The sequence below is a fragment of the Sporothrix schenckii genome (assembly GCF_000961545.1).
Source record: "Sporothrix schenckii 1099-18 chromosome Unknown Cont47, whole genome shotgun sequence".
NCBI lineage: Eukaryota > Fungi > Ascomycota > Sordariomycetes > Ophiostomatales > Ophiostomataceae > Sporothrix > Sporothrix schenckii.
Genome location: NW_015971148.1, coordinates 3113640 through 3136473, shown reverse-complemented (window position 1 = coordinate 3136473; position 22834 = coordinate 3113640). Strand labels below are relative to the sequence as shown.

The 22834-nt window shown below is 55.6% G+C and overlaps 9 protein-coding genes across 9 annotated transcripts; 4 read left to right on the top strand and 5 right to left on the bottom strand.

Annotated features, from left to right (window-relative positions):
• Window positions 1–575: 575 nt before the first annotated feature.
• Window positions 576–1644, top strand: SPSK_04413 (signal sequence receptor alpha chain; the record flags this gene model as incomplete). Its single annotated transcript, XM_016731220.1, has 2 exons — window positions 576–638; window positions 805–1644. The coding sequence occupies 2 exons, from the start codon at window positions 576–578 to the stop codon at window positions 1642–1644; spliced, it is 903 nt and encodes a 300-aa protein (XP_016585544.1).
• A 585-nt stretch (window positions 1645–2229) lies between these two features.
• Window positions 2230–2472, top strand: SPSK_04746 (uncharacterized protein; the record flags this gene model as incomplete). The annotated part of the gene is made up of 1 exon (XM_016731541.1): window positions 2230–2472. The coding sequence occupies one exon, from the start codon at window positions 2230–2232 to the stop codon at window positions 2470–2472; it is 243 nt and encodes an 80-aa protein (XP_016585543.1).
• Window positions 2473–2648: 176 nt separating this feature from the next.
• Window positions 2649–3643, bottom strand: SPSK_04443 (uncharacterized protein; the record flags this gene model as incomplete). The annotated part of the gene is made up of 2 exons (XM_016731250.1): window positions 2649–3441; window positions 3480–3643. 2 exons carry the CDS (start codon window positions 3641–3643, stop codon window positions 2649–2651), a joined length of 957 nt encoding a protein of 318 aa, XP_016585542.1.
• A 1257-nt stretch (window positions 3644–4900) lies between these two features.
• SPSK_04029 (18S rRNA (adenine1779-N6/adenine1780-N6)-dimethyltransferase) lies at window positions 4901–7225 on the bottom strand (the record flags this gene model as incomplete). Its single annotated transcript, XM_016730842.1, has 13 exons — window positions 4901–4930; window positions 5042–5485; window positions 5609–5719; window positions 5819–5927; window positions 6049–6105; window positions 6240–6283; window positions 6356–6400; window positions 6476–6502; window positions 6583–6771; window positions 6835–6850; window positions 6918–6921; window positions 6993–7023; window positions 7100–7225. The coding sequence occupies 13 exons, from the start codon at window positions 7223–7225 to the stop codon at window positions 4901–4903; spliced, it is 1233 nt and encodes a 410-aa protein (XP_016585541.1).
• Window positions 7226–9003: 1778 nt separating this feature from the next.
• Window positions 9004–11712, top strand: SPSK_03981 (uncharacterized protein; the record flags this gene model as incomplete). Its single annotated transcript, XM_016730796.1, has 1 exon — window positions 9004–11712. One exon carries the CDS (start codon window positions 9004–9006, stop codon window positions 11710–11712), a length of 2709 nt encoding a protein of 902 aa, XP_016585540.1.
• A 516-nt stretch (window positions 11713–12228) lies between these two features.
• On the bottom strand, window positions 12229–17493 carry SPSK_03852 (uncharacterized protein; the record flags this gene model as incomplete). Its single annotated transcript, XM_016730667.1, has 4 exons — window positions 12229–14538; window positions 14607–14970; window positions 15059–17077; window positions 17153–17493. The coding sequence occupies 4 exons, from the start codon at window positions 17491–17493 to the stop codon at window positions 12229–12231; spliced, it is 5034 nt and encodes a 1677-aa protein (XP_016585539.1).
• A 1803-nt stretch (window positions 17494–19296) lies between these two features.
• Window positions 19297–21027, top strand: SPSK_04172 (U3 small nucleolar RNA-associated protein 15; the record flags this gene model as incomplete). The annotated part of the gene is made up of 1 exon (XM_016730983.1): window positions 19297–21027. One exon carries the CDS (start codon window positions 19297–19299, stop codon window positions 21025–21027), a length of 1731 nt encoding a protein of 576 aa, XP_016585538.1.
• Window positions 21028–21810: 783 nt separating this feature from the next.
• SPSK_04718 (uncharacterized protein) lies at window positions 21811–22104 on the bottom strand (the record flags this gene model as incomplete). Its single annotated transcript, XM_016731515.1, has 1 exon — window positions 21811–22104. The coding sequence occupies one exon, from the start codon at window positions 22102–22104 to the stop codon at window positions 21811–21813; it is 294 nt and encodes a 97-aa protein (XP_016585537.1).
• Window positions 22105–22110: 6 nt separating this feature from the next.
• On the bottom strand, window positions 22111–22480 carry SPSK_04671 (uncharacterized protein; the record flags this gene model as incomplete). The annotated part of the gene is made up of 3 exons (XM_016731471.1): window positions 22111–22173; window positions 22200–22335; window positions 22362–22480. 3 exons carry the CDS (start codon window positions 22478–22480, stop codon window positions 22111–22113), a joined length of 318 nt encoding a protein of 105 aa, XP_016585536.1.
• Window positions 22481–22834: the final 354 nt, after the last annotated feature.

The following is a 22834-nucleotide window of genomic DNA, read 5'->3' as shown; positions in this document are numbered from 1 at the left end:
CACTTGAAGGTGAAACGACTCGGTTCGCGTTCCAAACAACTGAGTGTCTGCTGTATGTCCTGAGCTCAACAAAACCCATTACATAAGCCAAGTTGGCGCAGGGCTCCACTTCCATCTGGAGAAGCTTTCAGAAGGCCAGATTTCACACTTTCGGCGTGCTTCGTTCCTTCCAAAGCTTCTGTGTCGCGCCTGCCAATGGCCCTTAGCCTCGCCCCCCTTTTGCCCTGGAACCCCGAATTCCACGCTCTCCACAAAGCTCCTTCCCTCGTGCGACGCACAACTCCACGCGCAGGAGCGACCGCACACGACACGGATCGAATCCAACTTCGCATCGCAACCCCTTTCTTCTCCACCATTCTCTCCCTTTTGTTCTTCTTCGTCTTCGTCTTCCTCCACCAGCCACCTGGACTTCAATTCGTCGTTGTCGACGTCCTTTTCCCACCCTTCCGTTTCTTTTCTTTTCGTCCGGTCTCGGTTCTCTTTCTTTCGGTATCCTTATTTAATTGGATTTTCGCACTCTACCGTTTTCTCTTCTTTTTCTTCTTCGTCTCCTCCCGTCGCTCCCATCGTCCAAAATGGTTTCCTTCAAGCTCTCTGCTGTCGCGCTGTTCGCGCTGCAGGTTCTCGGTGTCGCTACGGTAAGTTTGCTCTTTGCCAATTGGCATTTCTGGGCTCGGTGAAGCTTCTTCGGCGGCTTTCTGTGCGCTACCCTTGGGCCTTTCTCGTCATTGAAGCATCTTCTGCTTCATTTTGCGCATTGCCGCATTATGCTGTTTTGCTAACAATGTTTTTTTTGTCAACCAGGCCGTCGAGGAACCCCTCGCCGGCAAGGCTGCTGCCGAGGTCAAGATTGACGTCGACACCAAGTTCCCCGAGGCCGACATCTTCGGCCTCAAGCTCATCAACGGCCGCGCCACCAAGGCCATCGTCGAGATCACCAACCAGGAGGACAGCCCCGTCCGCGTGTCTATCCTCGGCGGTGCCCTCGTCAACCCCCAGCTGCTCCCCGAGGGCGTTTCCCCCTCCGCCAACATTGTCGTCAACCTGACCACCGTCAGCTTCGAGGGCTCCAAGGACGCCGTCCTGCAGCCTGGCGAGAAGCGCGGCTACCCTTACAACTTTGTCCTCGACCTGCAGCCCCGTGAGCTGCGCCTCGACCTCATGGCCATTGTCACCAACGCCAAGGGCCAGCTGTTCCAGGTCATTGCCCACAGCGATACCGCCACCATTGTCGACCCCCCGATCAACATCTTTGACCCTCAGATGTGCGTGATTCCGTGGCGTTCTTCCGTCGTATTCTCTCTCTCTCTCTCTCTCTCTCTCTTCCCCGCTAACGTGTGCAGCATCTTCCTCTACGTCTTCCTGACTGGTGTGTTCGGTGCCACCCTGTACTTTGTTTACAAGACCTGGATCGAGGCTCTTTTCCCGCAGGCCAAGCGCTCCAGCGGCGGCCGCAAAGCCCGCAAGGTGGCTGCTGCTGCTGAGGCTGCCAGCGCCGACGCACTGTCCGGCAACGAGTCGACGGGCGCTGGTACCGGTGCCGAGGACTTTGACGCCAGCTGGATCCCCGCCCACCACATCAACCGCCCCGTCGCCAAGCGTGTTAAGAGCGGTGCCTCCAAGAAGAAGGCCACTGCCGAGTAACACGGCCCAATAAGCTACAATTGGTGTTTAAAAGGATGTCTTTGGGGGTGTGCATGTCTGGAAGGAACGACAAGGCGGACTACAGAGACTATAGAGCGCCAACTATTAAAGGTGGAGTGTGCACTACCTGTCGCAGATCGTCCATTCTCGATCTGTGTTGTCACTACATTAAAAAGAACACAACGAATGGCTGAGGTGACCGTGTTCAATATTTAGTATTTCTTTTTTTTTCTCGGTTCGTTTACCTGGACTGGCGAAGCCGGTGTACAAAAATATAAATTTATGGGCTGGAAGATAGGCCGCCAAAATAAACAACAAAACTGGAAAGAAAGAAAAAAATGATGAAATCGATAACAGACAAGCATGACAAATCCCTTGCCTTCAGACGACTTTGCCTTTTCCTCGATTTGCGTCTGTGATGACCAGTCGTCCTGGGACCTGAAAATATGAACAATTTAACAAATTTTCAAAACAAAACAAAACCAAAACATGAAAATATTAAACAAACATTGTTCTGGCGGTCACAGTCTATAATTCGCACAGAAAACAATCGTTCCCTCACGGACTCACATAAAATACGACTCCATGTATGACGACATGTGCGAAGCAAGTGCAGCTGCGGCCGTTCCAGCGACTGCGCTGGGATCGTCCGACGTCGCCGCAATCGTTTCTGCAACTTCTTTGCGCCGGCGCTTGTCCTCCAGCTCTGCCATGTTGCGCTTCCGCACCAGATCCATCAGTTTGCCAGATGTCATTGCCGGGTACTTGCGCAACGGCCCCTGCAGAACACAGTCTCTGCTAGGCAGATTGCAGTACGCGAGGCTGTAGCAGTCGCCGTACACGCCAACGGCCGGATCGCCGGGCGCCCGCTCGCGGTACAGCGTCGACTTGTACTGGTCGTCGCTCCAGAACATGAGCAGATCGCCCCTAAGCATGGATGAGTAAGTTTCGGTGTTTTTTATATAGAAAATAGATAGAGATCCTCTTATGCTCCATGCCAGAACCTACACGTTGCAGACGATGTCGCCATCTTTTATTTCAATCTTGGTCCATTCGGCGTTGGCGCTCGTCGTATGGCGTGTCACGGTTTTGCGGCCTGGGCAGATCTCGAGCCCACTCTGGCCCGGTCGCAGGAATCGCAGCGTCAAGAACGACCAGTCTAAGTCGGCATGTGTCGCACTGCCGGAACGGTCGACCTGGATTTGTGCAGAGCCATTGGATTGCGAGGAGGGGCTGTTCGTGGCCGTCGGTGTCGTCGGTGTCGTGGGCGTTGTCTGCATAGACGGCATTGTCGGCATGGTGGGTACCCGCGACGGCAGCCGACGCGGCTGGTCCACGACATAGTACCGTTGCGCACGCAGTACGGTCTGGATCCCCTGCCGTGACATGGCGTGGGCCTTGGCAAAGACGTGGTCATCCTTTCCGTTTTCCTTGGTGTAGCCCAGACCGCGTGCTAGGCAGACCATGAGCCGCATGCTAAGGAGGTGGCAGGCTTGCATAAACGACTGGCTTTGGTGCCTAACCCCCTGTAGGTCCTTGTCGGATACCCACCGCCTTGCCATGCGCGACTCGTTGAGCTGCATGCAGTACATCTCCTTTTTCTTTTGGTACCGGCTGTTGGACTGGCCGCTCGCCTCTTTGGACAGCTGCATGTTGGCAGCAGCAGTCTCGCCGGCCGATGGTGGCACGAACATCGTCTCTTGCTCCCAGCCGGCATCGCACGATGTCGCATAGGGTGTATTGGCCTTGATCTCGTCGGGCAGTGCAAAGAAACCCCAGAGAACTGTGCGTCGATGGCTGCTTGTGAAATGGCGTGGTTGATCAAGATGAAAAACCCGTGCTGTTTGGCGGCTGCGGCAATGTCAGCCGTGACGCTGCCGACGCGGGCCTCAAAGTTGTGTAACGAAATACGAGGAACGGATTTGCTGCTGTATCGTACGTCTTCCAAGGTGGATGTTTCATCGTACTCAGCAGACGGCGAGCATGGAGGGGACGCCATTGTGACCTGTTATTGCGTGGGTAAGGTGAGATCATAAAAAGGTATAACTGATAGGCGCCGGTATTCAGTAGTTGGATGAAGTAGACTGTGCGGAGACACACACCTGATCGTATTCTGCAGCGACACAGATCAATGGGAGCGCGGCGTGTCATATATGACAGTAGGATAGGCCACACACGATGAGGCCAAGACGATGCGAGAGAACAGCTCTTCGGTGGTTCCTGTATCACAAAATGCTTTTGCTCGTTTCTCTTCATTTTGCTTCCCGTAGCCTCCCGCATGTGTCCTCACAAGCCATGCTGTCTCTACCCACTTTCGCAAGTTCATGTAACCGAATGCGGTGACGATGACAACAAAAACGAGGCCAAATAAGGACAGAGACAAGTGGCACGATGTGTCCGTATTCCCGTGCAACGCCAAAAGCAGGCTTCTTCGACATTGGAGGCCCCGTATCGTGACTTTGCCGCTGGGTAACGGCCGATTCTCGTTGACTGGGGCGACCGAGGCAGACTCTCGGACGTTGCTCGTCGGTTTGAGAAGACTTGCACGAGGGAGTCGACGGGGCTTCGTAAAAAAGGTGAATGGATTGCGCAGCCGCGGCTGTTTGATGGTGCAGCGCCGTGGGAGTGGCGGCCAAGTTGTATGCAAGAGTATGAATGAGCGTAGACCAAAGGTGCAACAAGAGGAAAGCGACGCATACGGAGAACAAATGCAACGATGCAGTTTGTTGCGCAAAAAGAATCTCATGTTGCCATGCAACCCTTTCCGGCCGTTTGTTCACCGGGGATTCATATTCGCTCGTCTTTGGCCAGTTGGTAATGTTCGTCGTTCCGCTCTCGTTCAGCTTGTTGCTCCCTTCATTGTATTTTCGTTGCTTTGCCTGCTGTTCTTTGTTGTTGGTCAATGTCCCTCTGCCTTATCAACAAGTCATCTCGGAACGGGCCAGGCCGACAGTACCCATCGCTTCTTTCCCCACTTCGGACAGGCGTCCACTCTTCACATCAGAGACCCAAATGCTCGGAAGCCAAAGAGATACGACATGAGTTCTGCCCGACATTTGCAACTGTCAAAATATGAAATGTGGAAATGCAGTCAAGCGGAGAAACGGAGAAACGTAGGAACAAAGAAAGAATGAAAATTGATATAAAAGAAAGATAGGCGTAAACATCGTTCTAAGCATCCAATAAACATAGACGTGCCCAAGGAAACTATTAACTTTTTTTTGCAAAATTGTCATAACCCGCGGCCAATGTTGGCTCACGAGAAGTGGATACCCTCGCTGTTCATCTGTGGTTTTGCTGATTAGAACGTGCTCACAAATAAGGGATGGTGACAAAAATAAAAAATAAAAATAAAAATAGAAATCGAACAGAGACATGCGGAGAGAGAAGGACGTACCGCATCCAGAAGCTTTAAAAAGTCTGTTTCGTCACACTGCCTGGAGCGCCGGTCGGCCATTTCTAGTTGCTCTAGAACGCGCAGCACTTTTGTGCGCACCAGCTCGTCGACCTTGGTCCGCTTGCGCTTGCTTGGTGTCTTGGGCGGCGGTACGTACGGCTTCTCTTTGAAGAACGTCGGCAGGTCTTCATCGTTGTCGTCGATATCCATGCCGCCAAACGCGTCCTCCTCGTCGGCTTGGGCGTCGTTGTCGGCATCGTCATCAACGTCCATGTCGGCATCTTCGCCGTCATCGTCGTCTGCAGCGGCGTCTTCCACCAGGCTGTCGTCCACAGCTATACCGTTCATCGAAGCGTACACTCTGTAGTTACGGGCGAGCATGGCAAGTACTTCTTTGCTAACAAATGAAGCACGGAGCGTGCGGTTTTTGCGCGTGAAGGAGATCTAAGGCAAGGGGCGAGGCCAGGGGAGGACGCCATTGTCAGTGTCTCGGTGGAACAAGCAGAATCAGATCGGCGGACAAGTGACCGACCACGACCGAAATAAAAAGGTAAAGTGAAAACGTACTCTCAGCATGCCATCCATTTCGGCGAAATTGAATTTCGGCTTCTCGGAGCCTGTTCTGGGCGTTATGCGCACCACGGCTGACTCGACCTTTGGAGGGGGTTTAAAGTTGGCCTGTTTTTTGGTTGAACATGTCAGTTGCCATCGGCAAAGAACGAACAAACGAAGCGTGTGTTGTTTGTGGTCGCATCGAGTGGCGTATAGTTTACGTACTTTGCCGACCTTGAGGACGTGAGTGATGCGGGCGAAAAACTGGGCGTTGACGCTGAGACGGCAGTAGAGTGTGTCACCCGGGCGTGCAACCAGGCGCTGAGCAAATTCCCTGTGAGGAGGCCATTAGACAACAGACACGCCGACAAGATTTTTGGGCCATTTTGTTTCTCTCTTTCTTTCTTTCTTTCTTTCTTTCTTTTTTTTTTTTGTGTATGGTGGGCGGTATTTACTTCTGGAACATGAGAACGGCCGTCCGCGGTGGGTTGGGCATCGAGAGGAGCTTGAAGCTGAGAAAGGGTTAGCCATTGTTATATTATTCGCGAGGCGGCGGCAAAACGGAGAGAAACAGGATGCCTTCGTCCGTAGGAATGAAATAGAAGAGGAGAAGAGATGACGGGAAACAATACTGCGCTCAGCGTACACAAGGGGCGAGCTGATCTGGTACGGCGTATTCGAGATGCAGACCTAGCGCCGGGGTCAGTGTGCCTGCCCAACCAAAATCAGATATCAGATGCCGGATTGGGTGAGCGTACGTACGTCGAACGGAGGGAACTCGGTCTTGATAGCATCGCCTAAAAGGACCTACGGGGGGGCGTCAATATGGACGTGTCATACAGGGCGATTAGGGCCCGTTTGCGGGCGCAATGAGAGACATACCTCCAGCTTCTTTTGTAAGGGCGTACCCTGCACACGTTTTGTGCTACAACCAAAGTCAGCAAACACAATTCCCAATCGTCGGTTTAAATCGATCTCTTGTGACTTACACTTCGGCCGCCATCCGAGGATCGAGCTCGACTGGAATCAGATGTCAGCACTGCGTGCACAAAACGGCACAAAATTGCGCAGGATCGGGCATTCCTACTCGCTATGCATTTTCTCGCCTTTTCGAGAATTCTCGTCGTGATGTTGCCCGTACCGGGGCCGATTTCCAGGACCGTATCGGTTGGTTTCAACTGGTCTCGTTAGCATGGATGCTGGCGATGGGTTTGTTGGGTCACGTTTCGACCGCCACTCACCTCGGCCTTGTTGACACTGCAGCACAAGGCCCTATGTCAGCGCCAGTGCTTTCCTGGACAGAAGATACCATATGTCGACCTACATTGCTGCACAGACAGTTTAGCACATGATTTCCCTGAATTACACGGTCCTCTCGAGACAAATTTCGGGGGCTTACCATCTGCCACGCCGGGGTTTTTGAGAATGTGCTGCCCCAGATTGTCAGTCACCGGTGATTCAGCTGCCCTAGCCTGGCTGTTCCTCCGCCCCGCGTGATTGTCGTACCTGTCCGACATTCGTGTTGAACTTGAAGACATTGTTCTTTTGTGCCGATCCCTTGCCAGTTGGCCGCGAATATGGGGACGCGGCGGAGGCGGCGCCGTTCTTCCGGGGAGTCTTGGCTTTTCCCATGGCGTATCGTGCTCGAGGCTTCGGATGTATGCTCGGTACCGTATGCTGTGTCGTTGCTCGTTGCCGGTTATGGTGACGGTGATGATCGGTCAAATGCGAATGGTTTGGTGGACGATTTTTTGGCGGTGATGAGGGGCAATAATTCTTCGGGCTGTCAATTGTAAAAAAGGCTTATCTTATCGGAAAGTGTGCCAAAACGGCAACTGCTACGACGTCGTTCGCTCTGTCCGTAAAAATAGCTAAGCCCCACCAGGCAACAAAGTTAAGGGGGATCTCGTTGCATCTTAACCTGTTTGAGCGAAACTCGGCCGGCCCTATCCTTCCTGTTACGTGACGTATTTCCAGAGGCGGCTTGGGAAAGACGAGGAAATGATGCAGGGAAGGAGCATTGAGAGAGTGTGAGAAAATTGGCAAGACCGATCCTGATTTGCCAGTCGCGCTTGCAGGACATGATCCTCGAACAAGAACACTGGTGACTGTCGAGTGCTGAAGAAAAAACCGATGAGAGCACCCAAAATAATACCACAGCACACGGTCCGCTAAACTGAAAAAAACGCTAGCTGTTTCTCAACCATATGCAGCTTTGTCCCCATGCCATTTCGGAGGGAAGGAGCAATGACGAACCGTCTTATGCCCGTATACGATGTCGGGAGGAAGGCGCCTGGGCGCCTATTGTACAGCAACTGGTTTCAAGCGTCGCCCGTTCTTGCCTAATCCAACAACTCCGCCTTCCTTCCACCATTTCATTTTTTTTGTATTTCCCCCCAGGCTATCCCGTAAAGGAAGGATGGCACTGGCCGAAGGGTAGCGAGGCTGATTGGGATCTTGACAACTTCATCTCTTCATCTTCCCGCGACGTCTGCCGCCCAATTCGAGGCAGCCAACGCCCGGAGTTTCGCTGAATCTGCGGCGTATTATTTCGTACCCAGGTCTGTCATCCAGCCCCGCCAGGTTCCAACAAGACTGGACCGCACGAGCCCAGCGAGCTGTGGATTGAGGCGGAGCATTCCCAAGCTGCTGCAGAAAAGCAAAACAAAAACAAAAAAGGCACAAAAGGCCCGCGGAGAAAAAGCTTTGTAAAAGAAACACGGCGCCGCACAGACTGCAGCGGCATTGCTCTCGCTCGCCTCATGCACGGCCATACGACCAGACCATACGACGCAATTGACTGCTCTTCGGGCGCCGGTCGGGTCTGCCTCGCCAGGCTGCAACAAGTCGAACGCGACGCTTTCTCAGCCTTCTCCTGTCCGTTGGCGGTCCTCGCGCCTGGTCAAAGCTACATGAAGAGCGCGTGCTTCGTTTCTGCGACGGGGACTGTCAATCAATCAATCAATTAAAAAAAAAAAGAGCTAAATCGCACCAGCTGCTTGGCTCGACACGCAGTCGGTGTCTAGTCTGCATCCAGCCTATCCACTTTGGCCGCCAGCCTCTCCAGCCAACGGTCAACGCTTCTCACGTTCTCGTGTCTGCCCCAGATTCCATTCATCTTCCACGTCAACTCACGCCAATTTGCTTCCGCTGCCTCGTGCCCGTCGTCCGCTCGTCGCCCCTACGCCGCAGCTTGCTTCAGACTCTCCGCCCTTAAAGCCCGTGGTCAACCGCCAGCTACGTCGATATCAACAGCCATTTGCTATTTTGTCGCCAAGAGAGGATGGGGTGCGGATTCCTGCTCCTACCCCCGTGATTCCGCCTATTCTCCGTTCTCTCCGACCTCTTTCCATCCGCCCCTCCCCTCTCCGCCGTCTGGCGGCATCTTTCCCCCCACGCCTGTCTGAGACATGTCGGTCCACATCCACCTCGTCGACCAGCCGGAGTACTATACCAATCTTGACATTATCCACGGCGAAGTCAAGTTCTTTCTGTCTAAGCCAGATGCCATCGGCGCCGTCGTCGTCAAGCTCGAGGGCGAATCGAGCACGTCGTTGACCGTCCCGCCCGTCGAGGACGAGGAGGGCTGGACGTATATGAACGAGTCCCTTCACGATCTAGACCCGAGCCGGAACCCCGGCGGCACGATTACACGGCCAGCGCCGGGCACTGTCGTGCAAGAAAACCACAAGATTCTCTACCAAGTTGCCCAGGTGCACCCGCTCAAGACAGACGAGCCGCTCACAAGCAACACCCTGCCGGCCGGCCAGCACACGTTCCCCTTCCGCTTCAAGGTGCCCTTTAACAATGCCTGTGCCGATCCGGTGGCATTGTCGCGTACGGGCGGCATGGTCGACGTCGACGGCAATGCCGAGAGCCCGAATGGCGGCCCGCTTCGCTTCGGAGTCGGCAACAACGGCATCCGCATCATGGACGGCACCAAGCAGCTGATGTATACCCACGTCAAGCAGACGCTTCCCCCGAGCTTCGCCGGCTACTTGAGCACCACAGAAACCACCGAGATTCGGTACTTTGTCAAGGCCACTGTGCAGCGGCCGGGCATGTTTCGGGGCAACTGGCGCAACTCGGTCGGCTTTAAGTTTCTGCCCATTGAGCCCATTCGGCCACCGCCGTCGACGCGCGAGATGTTTGCGCGCCGGCCCTTTACCTTCCGCGACCGCGCTCCGCCGTCTGACGCGCCTCCCCTACGCAACTCCAAGAAGAAGACGAGCTTCTTCCGCAACAACAGCAGCTCGACACTCTCTTTGCCCGACAGCCAAGCAGGAGCGTCTGTGTCGCCCACATCTCCCTCTTCGTCATTGTCCACGTCGCCAAACACACTAAAGTTCCCTGTGAACGTCGCATGCCGCGACGGTGTTACGCCTTCGATTCAACTGATCGCTTTGCTTCCATTCCCCGCCATTCTGACCTGCAACGAACCCCTGCCACTGCGCATTGTCGCCCGCAAGCTTGAGGCCAGCCGTGAACAGGTCTACCTCACCTCGCTCGACATTCGCCTCCTCGGCAGGACGCGGGTCAAGGGCCAGGACGTTGAGCAGACCAAGACAGCCACCTGGATCATCATGACACGACTCGGCCTTACGATTCCCGTATGCGACCCGGACGCCCCTGTCGACAGCGAATTGGAGCTACCCGACGACATGTGGCGCCACAATGCCCTACCAAACACCGTGATGCCCGGCTTCGTGACATGCAACATCAGCCGCGATTACCAGCTCGAGATCCGCGCAGGCCTGTGTTGGAGCGTGCTGCCCATAGACTCAGGTCCGCCGTTGGCATCCGAGTCACTAACTGATCAGCCAAGCAGCGGCCAGCTTTCGAAAAAGGAGTTGAAGGAGCAGTTGAAAGAGCAAAAGAAGGAGCAAAAGGCGGCCATGAAGGCCATGAAGGTCATGAAGCCTCGGCCCGCGCACTTGCTTCCTCAGACTATCATTCTGCCTCTCACATTCCACTCCGTACAGGTGTACTCTGGGATCAAGCCAAACAAGATGCTCATCGACGCCGTCGAACGGCACCGCCAAAATGCGCGTATGCGGCAAGAACAAATGCGGCGGGAAGGCCGGCCTTCACTGCCCGACACACGGCTACACCAGCCGTTTCAGCACCAGCTTCACCAAAACCCATACCCAAATGTCGACCCAAGCCAACCGCCAACGCCTGTCCGACAGCTATCCCGGGCGACCACATTCCCTGCGGAGAGTCCCTATAGCCGGTACCCATCACTTGCACACGTGGGCCAGCAACATACGCCACTGCAGCAACTCCCTCAGCAGCAATATATGCAGCAACCGTTCCAACACCCACTACAACAACCACAGCATCCCCATCCATCGCAGGAGGTAGAACGACCCGTTTTCGAATTGAGCTCCGATCCGGTACCGGCACCGGCAGTGGCCCCGCGACCGAACGGCTCGGCGTACGTGGCCCCACAATCGTCATCGCCCTCCTCCACCCCGTCTGTTCCACCACCGTCCGTTCCAGGCGCCGTCGAAGTGTCAGGTCTGCCCGTTATCCGCCGGCGGCCTGTTCCGCAGAATTTTGCCGCGCAGCAGAGGGAAGAGCAGCAGCAGCGGCAGAACCGGGAGAAGTTCCCGTCGGGTGAAGACCCTGCCTCGGCGCAGTCGCACGGCATCGGACGCATGCACGGCTCTGTCAGCTGGCATGGTCCCAACCAGCACTTGCACATGCACCGTCGACAAACGTCGGTCGACCCGCTGTACCCACCGCAGTTGCGGCCCGGCGAAGAGCCTGCGGCCATGCTGCCGACGGCACGCTCGTCTTCGACCGGCTCGGCGCTCACGCCCACGAGCTCGGGCGGCGCCAGCGGCGGCATCGTGGCTCAGAACGGCGAGGTGCTGGTGACGTACAATGGCGTTGTCTCGTCCATGGCGCCGTCCGTAGCATCTGCCATCAACGCGTTTGCATTTACCGACGGGGACACGGCCAGCATCTACCAAGAGCCGCCACCGTCGTACGACGAAGCGATGGCCGACACGGCGGCGGCCATGGGGCTCAACGACAATGACAGCGGCGGCGCCGCGATGCGGCCAGCGTTTAGTGGGGAGGCGAACGCCATTACGATGCCGTCCAGCTCGTGAACGAATAGGCATATAATCGGAATATGATGACAGGTCTTGGATAGCGTAACAAGAGACACGGTGGAAGTAACGCGCACGTATGTAACGATACCAGGAATTTAGCACGATGCTTGCTATGAAGGGGGATATTCGGCTCGCATATAGAACATATATTAGCCTATATTGACATTTGCCAATCGTGTATTCACTTGCTAATGCAAAACAACGAGAGTTTAGGAGCATATGACCATGGAGTATCAATTGAGCTCTACGTCGTTTGATTGGAACCTTCTTCCATCCTCGTTGTCCACCCAACAAATGAGCTGATACATATTATTGATAGATGACGACGCCAGACAAGTAAGCCAAAGCAAACATGGGTATATACATAAAAGAGCATCATGATAAAACGCCAATTCCCATATGAAGCAAAACAGATCATAGTCGCAAAACGCCATGCTCCAAATACCATGGAAACAATAGAAACAAATCATCAAAAACTATACAACCCGTAAATGAAAATGCGCCACGTGCAGGTCAATCGTCGATTTCAATGATTTCAATTGGACGCGACGTCGGCACGGCCCGTTTCGCGGGTGCTGCCGCATTCGATTCTGCATCGGTTCGTGCAACCTTCCGCGGCGGTTGCCCTTTTTGCTGCTGCGTATTCGGTTTCCTCTTTGCAGCACTGGTCGTAGCCGTGCTACTGGTAGCCGTGCTGCTGTTAACCGTGTTGTTGGTAGTCGTGCTGTTGTTCGTCGTGCTGGTGACAGTCGTTCCGCTGATGGGGTTGCTGCCGCTAGCTAAGCCGACCTTTTCGTCGTCGCTGTCGCCCCCGTCATCGTCATCCTCCTCGTTGCCGCCAATTGGCGTCCACGTTCCATCACCCATGACACGGATCGACTTGACTTTGTCGAGTGTTCCGAGTTCCTTGAGCTTAGCACGGACATCGACGAGAAAGCGGTCAATTCGCAGACTGGTAGGACGGGCATCGTTTGAACAAATGGGGCACCGCCATTTGTCCGGCATTGTCGGCTCCTGGGGCTTCGGGCATGGGCAGTCATAGGCGTGCTGACAAAATGGGTTCATCAGGTACGATGTACACACAGGCCGCGTATTAAGCCAGTTGTGCAGGTCGAAGCACTCAATGTGCTGACACTGGGCGCCTCGAACAGGTATCTTGAAAAGGCGGGCGCTGTAAGGGTCGGCTAGGTCCACGGAGACGCTGTTTTGCAGGATGGTGAACCCGTCGTCATCCGACGTCGACCGAAGACGAGACTTGATTTTGTCGACTGTAACACTGGCATGCTGAACTCCATTTTTCATGATATAGTCGACCGAGCGGTTGCAATGCGCCGTCTCGACGGTCTCGACGCCAAAGAAGTAATTTGGTGACGTTGACGACTTCGACGACTGTTCAGGAATAGCCACCTCGACCTTGTTAACACCAAGCAGGATCAACTGCGTGATGTTAACGGGGAGATCCTTGCCGTTGTGTGACTGGCGACGAGCAAATACGGCTGTGCCGTTGATCTTCATAAAGATGTTCACCGGCCATTGCGTATTGCTCGTCACCCACTCGCTTTCCGTCATTGCTTGGACACCGTCTCGGGCAGTGCAGCAACGTACACGGTAGCTCAAGCTCCCGTCGAAATGGCTCTCAATCGGTAGCAAGGCGCCCTGAGGTGTGGACCTGAAACAAATTTGGGCGAAGTCTTCTTCCGTAATCGTGAACTCGAAGGTGTACATAATCTTCCGCATTGGCGTCGAGCAAGGACCAAGTGCAAGGCGTTGCACGTATTGGTAGAATCTTGGGCTACCAGGCTTGGGTGGGAGCAACTTTTGCGACGTCCGATTGATCATCACTCGCGTTGGGCTCCTGCGATCCAATTGTGTCAAAGCCTGTTGAAAAGCTCGGAAATCATTCGGGTCAAGAGGGTACTCGCTTCGTGCAATCGTTGAGCCGGCTGGCGGAAAGATGGACCTGTGTCCCTCTAGAGAAGTAGGCGCATCTTGATGTTGCTGACGTCCGCCTACCAAGCTAGGCTGTTGTTGCGGCTGCTGCGTCTGTTGCTGTTGTTCCTCCTGCTGCTGCTGTTGCGGTTGATGAGGCTGTGCCTGCGCTGGTATGTCAGAAGCTACTTGTTGGCCCAGTGCAGGAGCCGACGGCACCGCGCCAGCAGGTTGCAGTGTGATAGGTGGAATATTGGGTTGGATAAGACTGTTTCTAGAAACAGAAGCTGTATTCTCGGCGTAGTACATAGCGTTGGCTGGAGGTTGTACCGGCGGAAAGCGAGCTGCTTGTTGGGCAAGGCCCGGTGATTGCACGGGCGAAGGTACGGGCGAGCGGAGTGTGGTTGGGAGACGTGACTGCTGCATGGTGGTATAGTTTCGCGGCACCTGTCCAGGTTGGCCTGCGAGTCCTACGCTGCCCTGTGTTGTTTGTGGCCAATGTTGTATCTGCGGCTGCGTAGGAGACAATAACGCTGCCGGAGAAACTGGTTGTTCCCGCTGGTGTCGTTGCAACTGCTGCACCTGTTGCATTGGTTGCATTTGTTGCACTTGTTGCATTTGCTGCATTTGTTGCATTTGATGCATGGTTGAAATTTGTTGTGCTGGTTGTGCTGGTTGTGCTTGTTGTGTCTGCTGAACTTGGCGCAGCTGTTGTTGTCCTGGCTGCATTGGCTGTGCTGGCAATATTGTCCGTTGCCGTGTTTGCATAACTTGCTGCCTTTGGCGTACTTGCTGCGAATCTGTTGGCGTCTCCATATGCGGTGCCTGTTGCGCATGCTGTTCCCTTTCCAGCTGTAACTGCTGCTGCCTATGAAGTTCGTCCAGTTGTAGCCTCTGCTGTAATTGAAACTGTTCCAACATGCGCCGCCTCTCCGCTGTGCTAAGAGATTGCACGGGCTGACCCTGCTGAGTTGGGCCTTGTTGGAGCGCATATTGCTGGGATGGAACTTGCCGAGGTGGAGCTTGCAATTGCCGCCACTGCAACTGTTGTCCTTGTTGTGCGTGTTGTGCGTGTTGTGCGTGTTGTGCGTGTTGTGCGTGTTGTGCGTGTTGTGCGTGTTGTGCGTGTTGTGCGTGTTGTGCGTGTTGTGCGTGTTGTGCGTGTTGTGCGTGTTGTGCGTGTTGTGCGTGTTGTGCGTGTTGTGCGTGTTGTGCGTGTTGTGCGTGTTGTGCGTGTTGTGCGTGTTGTGCGTGTTGTGCGTGTTGTGCGTGTTGTCCTTGTTGTCCTTGTTGTCGCTGTTGTGCGTGTTGTAGCTGTTGTGTATACTGTGTCTGCTGTGGTTCTTGAGTTTGTTGGGCGACATGCATTTGTTGCATATGCTGAAGTTGCTGTGCCTGGGCCTGTACATTCGACCGAACTTGCGCTTGTACCCTCGACGAGACGTGCGGGGATTGAGCCATCTGCGGCGACTGCCCCTGGAGGAGCTGTGGTGACGTCGGACCCTGCTGTGCGAGTCGAAGAGTAGGGAGCATTGGCGTCTTGCCTGTTGCGCGCATTGTTTGGCCTTGCCTGTATGGCATAGGCTGCTGGGGCGTCTGCACCGGAGACATTGGCTGCGGGGTCTGTTGAGGATGCGGACGGATAAACCGTTGTGGCTGGATATTTAGATGGGGCTGTTGCTGTTGCTGTAGTTGTTGCTGCGGATGCTGTAAGCTAGCAGTTCGGCCACGATCTGCTAGCATTGGCTGTGCAGCATTGCCATCCAACGACACGGATGCGTTTGCTCGACGCACATGAGCCATATACGCAGCCCCAACTGGAAGGCAGGATTCGGCTAGGACTGGTGAGATTGCCGCAGCCTGCGAAGTATTCTGATCCACCACTCTTTGCTGAAGAGGCCGCTGGAAGGTCTGCTGTGCATACTGGGGCTGCTGAATCGATTGAAACTCTTGGGTCTGAGGAACACGAATTTGCTGAATTTGAGCCACTTGTCGCGGAGGTTGTTGAGCTAACTTTGTATTTGGTGCAGCCGAGTGAGGGACTGACGGGCGCCTAGCCCCCTCTGCCGGGCTGCTGCGAAGAGCCTCACGATAGCATGCAATCGTACCCGCGTTGACCCACTCTAGGTCCTCAGCAAAACGGGGCTCCGGAAGTGCGATGAAGGTGCTGAGCGCCGGCTGGTGCTGTGTCAGGTCTTTCATAAAGATCTCATCAAAAGCAGTGTCACCAAGATCTCTGGCCGGCTGGAGATATTTGCGGGAAGCTGTAGACAACAGATTTTGGAGAGTCGGGGACAGACAAAGGAGCCGTGACAGAAGCTCGTCCACCAAGAGAGGATAGCCGCGCATCGCAACACTGTTCGAAAGAGGACCCCAATACAGCGCCAGCCTCTCCAAAAAGGCGCGCACCTGTACAATGACTTGGGTGTAGTTACTTGTATGGCGAATCATGTCGTCAATGTTGCCTGGAAACTGAGAAAACCAGGCCAGGAGAGTAGGTCGGATCTGTCCATTGGTCTCGAGTATCTGCTGCAAGATACCGAAACTGTGGTCGATTAAGTGCGACGGAAGGGGGGCCAGCTGGAAATGCAACTCGGCAGTATCGACCAACCACAGACAGAGAAGCTGGTTTGCTGCGACAAAAAAACCGTCTTCAATGCGGAGAGCACAGTTCAGATTCGACAACCTCTGTGCTTCAGAGAGTGTGAAGGGAGAACCCTCGCGTTTGAGTTGCGTAATTTGATTGCTCACCAGTTGCGCAAGAGCCACATAGCTGAATTCGGCATTGCCTGTCGTTGTGCGAACCAAGGTTCGCGGAAAGTATACGTTTTGTTGCTCCTCGAGCGTAGCTTGAGTTGATCCCGAGTTCGTCCCGCCTGCTGCCTTGGCTGTTGCTGCGGCTATTGCTGCAGCAATTTCTGTGGCCGTTGCTGGTTCCGGTGGTACCGTCGGTGGCAGTGGGTCAGTATTGCTCGGCTCCTCAGGCACAAGGTTTACTTGTCCTGTCGAAACGGAGGATGCCATCGTTGTTGCCAATGGTGCGTTGGGCGGTAACACACGCTGTGGACGGTCATCCACAGGGGGTGCGCCGGCCACCACGTCGAGCGATTGCCGTCTGGAATGCTGCGCTGCCTCCTGTGAATTTGCATCCGACTGCGCCTGGCAGGGAGCTGCGCCGTTTGTAGATATCCGTGGTTGCCTTGGTTCGCTCGGGGTGTCGTCCGCTGCATTCGTATCCGGTGCAGTAGACATCTGCTTCTCGGCCCGTCGTCGTTGCCGCTCTTCCGATAAGGCCCTACGCAATGATGGGAAGTCGTGTATATGAGTGACTTCCTCCGCCGTGGTCTCAGCTGGTGGGACGATTGCGTCAGGACTTGCGGCAGCTGGGCTGGCTTCGTCTGTCGGCGCGGGGGAGAGGAGACTGCAGTCGGATCTGTTTTGATAAGTCAGTTGTGAGCGTCCTCCAGTCTAAACCCCATTCGTTCTTTCCAAGCTATTGTCAACATACTGTGACAGATTTGTTGACGTAGACACGGGTTTTGGGTCGGCAGGATTTAATGTCGGCAACGGGGGCGCACGCGTCTCTGCCGGCGCTTGTGGTGGCGCTGCCGGCGCTGCTGCTGGCGCTCCTGGAGCGGGCGCAACGGCTGGTACTGCTCGTGCCATGTCGGTGGTTAATGGTGGACCAGCAGTGGGTGCAGTCCGTTGCTTTGCGTTCGCCGTTAGCCATGACGGTTGCCGGGTACCGAGAAAGGCGTTTGCCGTAGTGTTGGTCGAGGCCATCTGGGCCTCGGCCCGGCTGGCGAGCAACGCACGCTTCTCGTCCGGAGACGATGTCGTGCGCGGCATGGCCTCACGGAATGTGGCTGGACTGGCGGAACGGCTTAATCGGAAAGATCTAGAAGAATCGGGGGTCGACAGTTAGATCTCAGGATCATGTCTCAGGCTCTGTCTTGCATTGGAACACAGGTTGGGCAACGCACCATGGCAGAAACCGGCTCATATCGATCGCTATTGTCGAGACCATACACACGACAGCACCCGGGGATCAAGAATCCAGACAAAGTCCGAACGAAACGGCGTAAGTGAATACCCGGAAATTCACGGCGGTGGCGACCACAGAGTGGGATGGCGCAGGGCGATGAGAAAGTGCTGCGCCAAACGTGCGATTTTCGTCGATCTCGCGGCTTCTATGCTCGTGCCATGAGTCGCTAGGCGAAGGCAGCGGGAAGACGGCCAAAGAGATGGAAGGGATGGGTGAGAGGACAGCGAGAAGACTATGCAAGAGGCATAACGCAGGCAGCGCAGAGTGCTGCCGAAGGCGTTTTGGGGGCAGAAGTGGTTGGAAATCCGCTTTTGTCGATGGTCGCGCGCGCGTAGTTAGGCGGTAAGGAACGACAGCGTCGGGGGCACACCGCTGTGGAGCTAGGCGAGTGCATTGGGCTAGTCAATTGCAATGGACTCTGTGTGTGGCTCGCCGATGGGGGACAGCCTTGGAGATGATGGGGATGTGAAGACACAAACAGAAATGAACAGGAGAACAGGAGAACAGGAAATTGAAACACAAAACAGGAAAACGTGAGCAGAAAATCGTGACAGGAGTACGGATTATGGCAAGAGCGACCGTTAAGGGGAGGGGGAAAGAGCGAACGACGACGATGGTCAGGTGGGAAGCCTTCGGCAAGCGTTAGGCGCACTTGCCTCTGCCCCCCAACATAAGGCAACAGTGCAACAGCTTTCGTCGTACACATTGCAGGAAAGAACGATCGTCGAGCATCGGAGCCACTGAGAGCAGATGTTTCAAGACTGGCTTTTGGCTCTGCACGTCTGTCTCTGAACTTTAACTTTCCCCAGATTCAATTCATCCGACGGCCAATTGTAGCGCCTGTTTGCATCTTACAGCGATAGCGCGACATTGTGCGCTGGCTTTCTCCTCAGTGCGAACGGGGATTTGATCCATTCCAAGATTCCAGGCCTTGCACCCTTGACTGTTGACTTGCACGTTTCAGGAAAAGCTACGGGGATCTCTTTTGACAAAATGGCACACGAGCAAAGAGGAGTAGTGGCAGTGTCCGCGGAAGAAGGGCATTTTCTGCATCGAAGAGCCTTGTTTGCCACCTGAGACGGCCTCAGGCCTCTGATCCGACAACAGTATGAAGCTTGCACGCCATGTCGTAGAGCAGCCGTTGTTATGCAGTCACTGCAGAGATAAACAGACCAGCGAACAGCGCGCCAACCCAGTGAGTCAACCTGTGCGACGGCTTCGGGGTGATGGTAATATTGAATCGTTTTGTTGACGGTTGCGGTGGGCCATCGTCTCTAATACGGAGATATTATATATTGGCACTAAGCCTAATTCGGCGACAGATAGAGTGGAGATTGGGGATTTCAGGAGGAGCCCCAAAAGGCCAACCACAGTCGGTCAAGTGGGGCGACATCCAACCACTAAATGTTATCGATAACCGCCGATCGATAAAGAAAAAAATTTGGAGCTACCTTTTGCACCTGTAGGCAAATTCTCAGGAACCAGTGCCAGGGACCAAACCAACGTGCAGCGACACCAACGACGACTTTGACGACTTTGCCAACACCCATCTCGTCTTTTATTTTGTACCGTTCAATCCCACGCGACTACACGGATACAGACACAAAATGGCGGCCGAGGTCGTCCCATTGCAGACGCTGAAGCTGGCCCAAGGGCCAGCGGCCATGACGGCCGAGCAGCGCTACTGGAAGTCGTTCAAGAACCAAAAGTCGCACACGTCCACGGCCTCATGGGGCGTCACACACATTGGCTTTCCGGCCACAGCGGCTTTGTACGGCGGTGGGGCCACGGCCGTTGCCAGCGCGACGACGACGGCAGCCACGAAGCAAAACGACCTGTTTGCTGTCACGGCCGGTCCCCGCGTCGACATTTACAGCATCCGCAAGCGGGAGCTGATCAAGACGATTGGCCGGTTCGAGTCGGTGGCGCGCAGCGGCGAGATCCGGCCCGACGGGCGTGTGCTGGTGGCGGGCGACGACTCGGGCAAGATGCAGGTGTTTGACGTGGCCGGCGGCTCGCGGCCTGTGATTCTCAAGACGTGGCACACGCACAAGCAGCCGACGTGGGTCACGCGCTGGTCGCCCACGGACCTCACGACCGTCATGAGCGCGAGCGACGACAAGACCGTGCGCCTCTGGAGCCTGCCGCTGGCAGACCCCGTGCGCACCTTTGTCGGCCACCAGGACTACGTGCGCGCCGGCGCCTTTATGCCCGGCGGCGGCGCCGGCAGCGCGGGCGCCGGCAGCAGCAGCAGCAACAACCACATGATGGTGACGGGCTCGTACGATGCCACGGTGCGCCTCTGGGATGCGCGTGCGCCGGGCGGCGCCGTGCTGACGTTCAAGCACGCGGCGCCCGTCGAGGCCGTCCTGCCCATGCCTTCGGGTACGGCCATCCTGGCGGCGTCTGACAATACGGTGTCGGTGCTCGACGTGGTGGCGGCGCGGCCGCTGACGCTGCTGACGGCGCACCAAAAGACGGTGACGTCGCTGTGCCTGGCGTCGCACGGCGAGCGCGTCGTGTCGGGCGGCCTAGACGGCCACGTCAAGGTGTTTGAGACGGGCTCGTGGAACGTGGTGGCCAGCGCCAAGTACCCGTCGCCCGTGCTCAGCGTGTCGGTGATCGCTGCAGGCGCCGGCGGCGACGACCGGCACCTGGCGGTCGGCATGGTGTCGGGCGTGCTGAGCATCCGCACGCGGCTGACGGGCCCGGCGGCCGAGCGCGAGAAGGACAAGAAGAAGGAGCGGGCCGCGCGCGACGCCGGCACCCTGGACAAGTACGATGCCGCCAAGGCCAAGCGCAAGCAGCAAGCCGAGGCGCACGCGCGCATCGACGCCGCGGGCGGCGACGCGGCTGATTTTGTCATTGACGGGTCCGGCATAGGCAGCGGCAGCGGCAACGGCAACAACAACAAGCGCCGGCGCCGCGAGCCGCCATGGCAGCGTGACCTGCGGCACCAGCGGTTTGGCGCCGCCCTCGACGCCGTACTGGACCCCAACTCACCCAACTATGGCCCGCTCAACACGCTGACGCTGCTGACCGCCCTGCGGCACCGGAGTGCCCTGCGCGATGCGCTGGAGAACCGCGACGAGGTGACGGTGCAGCCGATTCTGCAGTGGGTCTGCCGGCACATTGTGGACCCGCGGTTTACGCCCATGTGTACGGACGTTGGCATGCACCTCTTGGACCTCTATGCCGAGTACGTGGCTGCGTCGGCCGAGCTGGACGCCGGCTTCCAGCTGCTGTGGAAGCGCGTGCGTCGCGAGGTCGAGCAGGCGCAGCTGGCGTGCCAGACGAGCGGCATGGTGGAGAGCCTCATGATGAGCGCCATGGCATAGCGGCGTGAATGTGAATCATGTCTCAATACGTACGCATTGGCACAAGGCGTCTTTTACTGTACTACGATTTCCACAAAACGGCTTTTACTGGATAGGGCATTTGCCTTGAGCATGGCATGGGCGTTTGGGGTTTTGCTTTTTCCTGTCGTTTAATGATGCATTATCTTTGCAAATAAAAGGTGTCGAGGTTCAAACATGTACCAATACAATCTCATTCATGAGTGCAGTTTCGTGACGGCGTGAACGCGGGCATGGTAAATACCACTTTGTCGTGCACAGCTACAACACTTGCCCCAGACGGTTTAAATGGGATCCCGATGGAGCCTCGCTTTGACGAAATGGCTGCCTCAATGACTCTTCCTCTCACACGACTGGGACGGCCCCACGTGTATGCAAGTCGAAGAGGCTTGCAGGCTGCTTCAGAGGACGCGGACGCAGGTGTTATCAGAATCTGCAGAGTCAAATGCAGCGGGCCATCTGCATGACGCACGTAATACGTGCAGGGTGTGATAAGCACAGAGATGCCATTGCATGGTCTCATCGAGTTTCTGTCATCAAACTTGCAGCCCAGACAGAGCTGTGCCATGTCGACGGGTGCCAAAGTCCCCGAAGACCGTGAGCGTTGTCAAGAACGCTGCGCGCGAAGCCGATTCGCTTCCGCCAACACAGATACAACTGACAAACCTCACAGGCCAGTCGCCGGAGAGTCACCGTTCTTTCGCCGTACATCGTATTGTTGTGCTTTTCCACTATGCTGCACATGTCATGTCCCAAGGAAACAGCTCAAAAGGACCCCACAAGGACGCCAATGAGACCCAGACGAGGCCAAGAAGGGGAGAAACGATGGCGGTCGCGAGCGCCGCGAGGCGGCGTGGTGGGCTGCACGGCCAATCTGATCGACAAATAGGCTTGGTGCGTCTCCTTAGCCTGGATCACGCAAGCCGCCGTTCCTGGCATTGGTGGCGATGGTGCTAGACGCCCTGCAGAAGACGATATAAGATCGGTGCGTATTTTGGTGAGCAGATTAGGGATTTCTGCACGGGGAGGAAGAAGAGTCGGGACAATGGCAGCTGCCATTTTTTTTTACCGATTACTGACTCCTTCCGTTTGGTCTTTGATCTTGTCATTCGTTATGGCTGGCTGGTCCTTCCGCACGGAGACATCTCACGTACTTCCTGCCGTTTTGTCCCACCGTTTTGCCCTTCCGCGCCCACCCGTTCCTTCTTATTAATCGCTGCGATCGTTGCGATAGCGATTTCTCCGTCCCGCCGCTCCTTTTCCAATCGTGGCAAAGGAAGGCGCATCACGCTAAAATTGGAAAGAATGGACAACACATCCAACGGCGAAGAACTTCGTCCTCGGAAAACGTGCGCTTGCCAACGGAGTTAACAGCGTGGGTAGCTCCTGCCCTCGCGTCGTAGTATTTGCTCCGCGGGTGTGCATCCTTGTTCATGCTGTCGCCAAGTACCTGCCGCGGGTAGAATCTTTCTCCCATCCGAGCCGAGCTTCAGCGCTCTTTTGCGCTGTTTGAAAGGTCGCTTGCACGGCAAACAAAGTCGAAAAATAGCTTTAGATTAAAACCGAAAAAAAAAATCATAGTGAACCAAATATCAGGGAAGGGCCCTGCAAAGTGCAGATTCCCAGTGACTTCTGGGCCAGACCCTTCCATTGCTGCCAGTCGTCCCGGCAGTATGTCGTTCCTTCCCTTTTCTTGTAGCCGTTCTTGAAACGCCCCTTCCACATTTGCATGTGCCCGCGCGCAATGCCATACAGGAAGGTAATCGACCCTGGCGCAGCTCAACACCCG